We start from the raw sequence: 6,995 nt of genomic DNA on the forward strand, positions 1-6,995 counted from the left end.
GGCACTGCACTAGTATATATAATACTTATGTCCACACACAAAATGGCTGTAAGATAAAGCAAAAATAACACTGCTTTAGAAATAAAGGACACATTTTGATGTACACAATTAATATACTAGTACTTGTATTGTAGGCTACTAAATACTTTAAATATAAATTATATATACCACTTCAGTGATCTAGCATGAACAACACCAGGACCCTGAAACTGAGGCAGCTAAATGGAATTCAACGTTCAGCCACAAATCCATACCTTCTGTACGCCAAGTTCAGCAGTTTCATTTCATGTCTGTGAACTCTTAGTTTTAGTGTCTATTTTTTAGTGTCTGTGTATTTGCATGTTTTTTTTTAGCTTCAGTGCGTTGAGCTCTCAGGGCCACCGTACTCTGTGGACTGTGGTCTACTTTCAGTTTCATTTACAGGCGCAGCGTCGCTGGTTTTAACTCATGAACAGGTACAGTAAAGTACTCTTTTAAAACTCAGGTACTTTTTTACCTGAGCATTGTCTGCTAATGAAGTTCAATTCAATTCAATTCCAGCTGACTCAGCTCTTGGGCAGTTGAACAGGTCTGAGTGCAGCAGTGGAAGCAGATGAAGGAGTGCCAATCCCTATTTAAAGTAGAAACCAGAGCAGCTGTATTACATTAGGACAGTCTCCTGTCATTGTTCTGTAAGTCTCACTGCGGTCGCAGACAAACACATTTCATAAAATGGACATACAAGTACCTCAAAATTTGACTTCCACACAGTATTTGAGTAAATGTACTTAGATTTTTATTTTTACTCCAAATGTATATCAGTCCCAAATATCTGTTATTAGTTTCCTTGATAATTAAGTATATCAATCCGTGGTAGTGAACTATTTACGGTACATTATCATGATGATGCATTTGTGAAGGTGTTCAGGCTGCCATGGATCAGAATAACGACGGAGAGGAGGGAGGCCTCCCCACTAAATCCACTCTGAGTGGGGAACAAGGCTGCCAGGCTAAGGCTTTGAGGTGAGATCCATGCAGAAAAATCACTGCACCGTCCGTCATAGTTGTGACCTAAAGTTGTGTGTGTGTGTGTGTGTCTGTTTGTGTTTGTGCGTGTGTGTTGAAGCCAAGAGCAGCATCAGAGACCAGAATCTCCAGAACCCCGTGCTGTGTCAATGAAGAGCCACCACTCTATGGGAGTCCCCATTTCATTCACTAAACAGCAGACTGCTGAAGCACAGTAAGCCATGTTTCAGAGCATTTTAAGGACTAAATCCAGCAGGGTGTGCAAATGTTTTTGAGTCTCCACCCATACTGGCAACAAAAAGAAAAAAATGAATACTCTTAAAGTGAACATGCATAGTTAAGTCAAAAGACAGCCTTCTCTCAATTTACCTTCTCTTTGATGTGTACCGGGTTATTCTGATAGTGTCTGAAATGATTTTATAATACATAAATCCATCTTTCCTGGTTTCTAACTGTAACAGTTTAGCATTGCAACATGCATTAGCAACACTGATTTATGCTAATGTATATGAGCAGGGGACAATATTACATACATACATCACATATTGTATGTTTATTTGTTTTTTCAAGATATGGCGCTCTGAGTAGAAGAGTAACCATAAACTAGGTGGATACAACTGATTTAATTTATTTTACTATATTAGTGCCAATGTAATGTATATAGTACATGCTGTATTTCTGCCAGGATGCAGCAAAGATCAGACTCCCCTGTACCAAGCTGTGTGTCCTTGAAGAGCAACTGGTCTATGGAGACTCCTTTAAATTTCAAAGAGGACCGCCATTGTGTTGATACAAAGTAAGGATTTAAAACTCATACACACCCACACACCACTGGAAGTCACTGCACCTACAGCAGTACAACCAGCTTTGCTGGAGTTGCTGGGGCTTAAATACGCTGCTTAAGGGCACTCCAGCAGTTGCTAATGAAGTGTGCCTGCAAAGCTAGTCTAACAGTCAGCATATATATACTTTTATTCATAGTGGTGTACTTAAGCCATCACAAATGTGTTGCCCTGCTCTCCACTCCCTGTTTTGCTGGGCTTGGTTTTTCCAGGTGTGTCGTGACATCACCCATTGGAATATAGTTTTGGAGCCTTGAGTTCCGCATTATGGTTGTTGCCATGGTCCCGGGGTCCATGTCATGCTAACATGTCAACAAGAGCGCTAAATTTTAGTGATGGAAAAACTAGCACAAGTCTTCCTTTTGCACACACCAACTTTATCCCTTGCAGTTTTTGGTCAAAAACCAGTCAGAAATGTAGAAATACCCCTGACTGAGAATGACTTGTAAATCACAAAGTAGCCACGCCCTAAAGCATTCCCTGCTTTATCATCTATTTTATTCTAATTTACTAAATGAACATCATTCTGTATGGAAGAAGACTTGAAACTAGAGATTAAGACCATAAACTCATTAGGAAACTGTTTACTGAGCTAATCAATCAAGTGAGAAGTAGCACATTTTGCCATTGAATTAAATGCAACTGGACTTCTTTTTGCAGCCCATGGAGCGGCCTCCTGCTGGCCATTAAAAATAATGCAGGTTTTAGATACTACTGCTTTCACTTCACTTCACTTCTTGTGTGTGTGTGTGTGTGTGTGTGTGTGTGTGTTGTCTTCAGAATCCACCAGCACACATCAGAGGTCCCCTGCGGTCAGTCTGGCCAGCAACACCAAACAGATCTGGACTACATATTTATGGTGCGCAAATCTAATTTTTTATAACTAACATTAGCAACCTCAGAGCAAATGCCACCTGTTCTATATGATCGGTGCCAGTGATCTAGGATCTGTGTCCATTACATATGAATCTGATGCTTGTGTTCCAGCTGCTTGAAGAAAACATAGTCACTTTTGTGAAGAACGAGTTGAAGAGGTGTCAGAGGATTCTCAGTACAGACCACCCAGAATGCTCAGAGAAGTGGAGAGAGGATGAGGCTGCTGTGGACAGTGAGGAGAAAGAGCAGATGAAGAGCAGCAGGGAGGCCTTTGTGAAGATCACACAACACTTTCTCAGGAGAATGAAGAAGGAGGAGCTGGCTGACTGTCTGCAGTGGAGTAAGAGACTTTTCTTGCCAAGCTCAGTCTGCCATTGGTGCACAACACTGTTTCTAGGACAGTCCACATGGTTTGCATTTGTATTGTTGTCCAGACCATGTGAATTGTTATGGTGAAGGTGCTGTAGACCAATAGAGTAGAGCATAAAGCTGCAACATTATTGCAAAGGGAATTGGTACAAAAATAGACACAGGAGGGGTCCATACAGGCAGAGGTGGGACATCACAGTGACATTATCTATCCTTAAATTAAAACTCAAGAACTCTCGTGAGCTGTAGCTCAGACTGTACATTCACTGTTACATTAACTGTTTACTGCTAACCTCACTTTCCTCTGACGTCAAGCTTACCTGCTTGTCTTGACCTCAGACACATCGCCTCTGTCTGTCCTGCAAACTCCCCACACACGGCACCAAACACACCCAATTAAGCTGCGCTAGTCTGCTATTATCACACAGCTTTGTTTTGTCCTGTATTGTGTTGACTTAAAGGTCTATTTAGTAGGATCTATTGTTAGAAATGGAATATAATATTCATAGGTATGTTTTCATTAGTGTATGATCACAAACAGTCCACAATGTTGAACCGCCATGTTTCTAATGTAGCCCAGAACGGACAAACGAACAAACAAGTTTTTGTGGAGTTTCACTGTAGTTCATCCTACACACTTCACAGCCTGAGTTTCTGTCCAGACACCAGTTCTAGATAGTGCCTTTCACGTTTTCGCGGCCACCATAGTTTCTCCCACACTGCAGGTTCTCAGACTATGGTATGTGTACCACTGGTGGTATGCGAGCTGCCTCTAGCGGTTCGCAATGGAATCTTTAAAATATATATAGTTTTATTTTATAAATTAATTAAAAAACACATTATCAAAATACTAAGTGCTTAACCTATGAGATCATTTTGCCCTTCCTGTAATATTTTGTTTCAACATTAACCTACGTGGTCACGTTCATGAATGTAGCGCACAAATACATCCATGATTAGTTAGGAGCTAAAATGTGATGGTAAAATAGTAAGCAGAGGTAAAATTAACACTGTTCAAAAACATTGCAATCGTGGCTCCAAACAGGAACTATTTGGTTCAGTCAACAATAACTCCTGTGTGAACTGTCTATAGCTTAACAGGGTCGGTCTAAGCTACTGTATTTTAACGTCAGTTCTAATGATGGTACTTGGACACCGTGATATTTTCTAAGGTATGTGGTGCTTGGTTGAGGCAAGCAGTATTCAGTTGGTTCCAATCTGCAACTTCACAGCTTAAAATCCTACACAATGGATCTTTAAGCCAAAGTGTGCCTACACAACTGACATGACATCTTTCTGTACCAGCTCTTTCTCATTGCCCCCAGCTGTATTTCTGCAACATTTTAGGATTTTTGTCTCTCAAAGTCATGTTGGTCAGCATGGTTAATTACACTGCTTAAAACTGCAATGCTAACTCAGCAACTGGATTTATTTCACAATCCACACAGCAAACTCTGGTTGTGTATTTAAGCATACAGAGTCAGATTTGTTTGTTGTCCTTACTGGTTGGTGGCAGCCTCTAAAACTCTGTCGGTTAGAGAGGTTTTTTCTGTTACTTTCCAATTAATTGCCCAATTGTTGGAATGGCAAGTAAAAGTCGTAACATCTAGGAATGCCCCATGTTCTTGCCACGGCGACCCAGGTTTGGCTCTGTCCCACAGCCTTTTTCTGATAGCTTGAGCTTGAACAAGCCCCCAAAAATCAACTAGTAACATCCCGTGGTAGTGAAGAAATTAAAATCTGCTGCCTGTGTATGTAAGCAACTATAAAAGCCTAATATTTCACCTTTTTATTACTACATTACACTCTAGTCTCATTCTTTGCTTCCTCCAACAGGAACTAGTGCTGCTATGTGCCAGTATAAACTCAAATCTAATTTTAAGAAGAAGTTCCAGTGCTTGTTTGAGGGGATTTCTAGAACAGGAACCCCAACACCTCTGAATCAGATCTACACAGAGCTCTACATCAGTCAGGGTTCATTTGGAATTTCTTGCCTCTTAATGGGGTTGGACCAATCAGTTGTGTTGTGCAGAGGTCAGGTTGGTACACAGCTACAGCCCTTTTAACAACTGTTACAATTCATATTAGCAAAGCAAACCAATCAGCTACAGTAACAAGAGAAATGACAGTCCCATCATTACTCCTTAAGAACTGAAGTTCTAGATCAGTACGGAAAAATTGCAAAAACTTTGAATGTGTCCCAAGTGCAGTCAGCAAAACCATCCAAGCGCTAGACGAAACCTGGCTCCACATGAGGACTGGCCCCAAGGAAAGGAAGACCAGAGTACACTCTGCTGCTGAGCGATAAGTTTCATCCGAGTCAACCAGCCTCAAAATCGCAGTTAAAGAACCATCAGATTAAAGCACACTGAACCAGCATGGCTACCACGGCATCCCTGCAGCATCAAGCCATCCCATCCGGTTGTGTTTAGTTGGGCCATCATTTATTTTCAACAGGTACAATGACCCCCAAACAACCACCTCCTGCTGTGGGCTATTTGACCAAGAGGGAGAATGTGATGGAGTGCTGCGCCAGATGATCTGGCCTCCATAGTCACCCTAACCTAAACCCAATCGAGATGGTTTGGGATGAGATGGACCCGCAGAGATGAAGGCAAAAAAGCCAACAAGTGCCAGCATCTCTGGGAACTCCTTCAAGACTGTTGGAAAACCATTTTCAGTGACTGCATCATGAAGCTGATCGAGAGAATGCGCGAAGAGTGTGCAAAGCAAGTAATCAGAGCAAGAGGGTGGGCTATTTTGAAGAATCCTGACCCGACCAAGACATCCTGGAAAGTGACAAAGTTTACGTTTTTCACTCTAAATTACACAATTATTACATAATAATCACCGCAGTAAACTGACTCCCCTCAACTCGCAAGACGGAGAATTGTTTTAACACTCCGCGAGTTTTCCGCCGGTGACAGACGCTGTTTTTGGGGCAGAAATGTAACGGAAGAGTCGGGTAGGACAGGCGGGAGGACAGACAGAGGACAGACGCTTCTCCACGTAGGTACGCTGTGTATTTTTTTGTTCCTCATATAAGTTTTCCAAAGACAGTTACAAGTTACTACTAAATGTCCCGACGTCCCACCTTCAAACACAACACTCATTTGGCCATAACATGAAAAAGCTACATAACCTCCCCACTTGTTCTATAGCAGGTATACTTCCTACGCCCAGCTGGCAATACCCCATTCCACTCCTCTTTTGAAGCGGGACGTGCAGGTTGAATCACAGCAGCTACAGACAGCGCTCTGAGAGGGGTCATCGAGTAGTTCCCATCTGAGAAAGTGTTGAGGAAAATACTTTTACATAGTGGCATTATTGTTCCATTACAAACCCAATATTCAAACTGAAAAGATTAACTATTGTTCTGATTATGCTGGGGTTTTAAATGCAAACAGCTGAGTTTAATCTTCAGTGTCTTTGAATAAAACCTTGAGCAAGCAGTAAGTTACGTGATAAAGTGCTGAGTATAACAATACTTCGATCTAAAATTAAGTGAATGTACACTACCAGTCAAAAGTTTGGAAACACCTTCTCACTTAATGGTTCTTTATTTTCACAACTATTTACATTGTAGATTCTCANNGGAGAGCGGCGCTGTGAGAATCGCGTTTTTTGATTTCTCCAGAGATTTCTCATTTAATGTTTTTTCTTTATTTTCATGACTATTTACATTGTAGATTCTCACTGAAGGTATCAAAACTATGAATGAACACATGGAATTATGTAGTAAACAAAAAAAAGTGCGAAATAACTCAAAACATGTTTCAAACTTTAGATTCCTCAAAGTAGCCACCCTTTGCTTTGTTGACAGCGCTGCAAACCCTTGGCCTTCTCTCAATGAGCTTCATGATGTAGTCACCTGAAATGGTTTTCACTTCACAGGTGTGCCTT

At 41.3% G+C, this 6,995-nt stretch overlaps 1 protein-coding gene across 1 annotated transcript in view; it reads left to right on the forward strand.

Moving 5' to 3' along the window:
• The first annotated feature begins 410 nt into the window (after positions 1-410).
• LOC118334474 (E3 ubiquitin-protein ligase TRIM4-like) overlaps positions 411-6,995 on the forward strand; it is a 14,791-nt gene continuing 8,206 nt past the window's right edge. Inside the window, exons 1-6 of the mRNA XM_035670393.1 lie at positions 411-1,002; positions 1,106-1,219; positions 1,691-1,801; positions 2,628-2,706; positions 2,835-3,063; positions 4,929-5,060. Of these exons, the coding sequence (XP_035526286.1) occupies positions 914-1,002; positions 1,106-1,219; positions 1,691-1,801; positions 2,628-2,706; positions 2,835-3,063; positions 4,929-5,060 (754 nt within the window). The 5' untranslated portion in view covers positions 411-913. The remainder of the gene's footprint in view (positions 1,003-1,105; positions 1,220-1,690; positions 1,802-2,627; positions 2,707-2,834; positions 3,064-4,928; positions 5,061-6,995) is intronic.

Source organism: Morone saxatilis, unplaced genomic scaffold, assembly GCF_004916995.1.
Source record: "Morone saxatilis isolate NCDOM2014 unplaced genomic scaffold, NCSU_SB_2.0 Contig1, whole genome shotgun sequence".
NCBI lineage: Eukaryota > Metazoa > Chordata > Actinopteri > Moronidae > Morone > Morone saxatilis.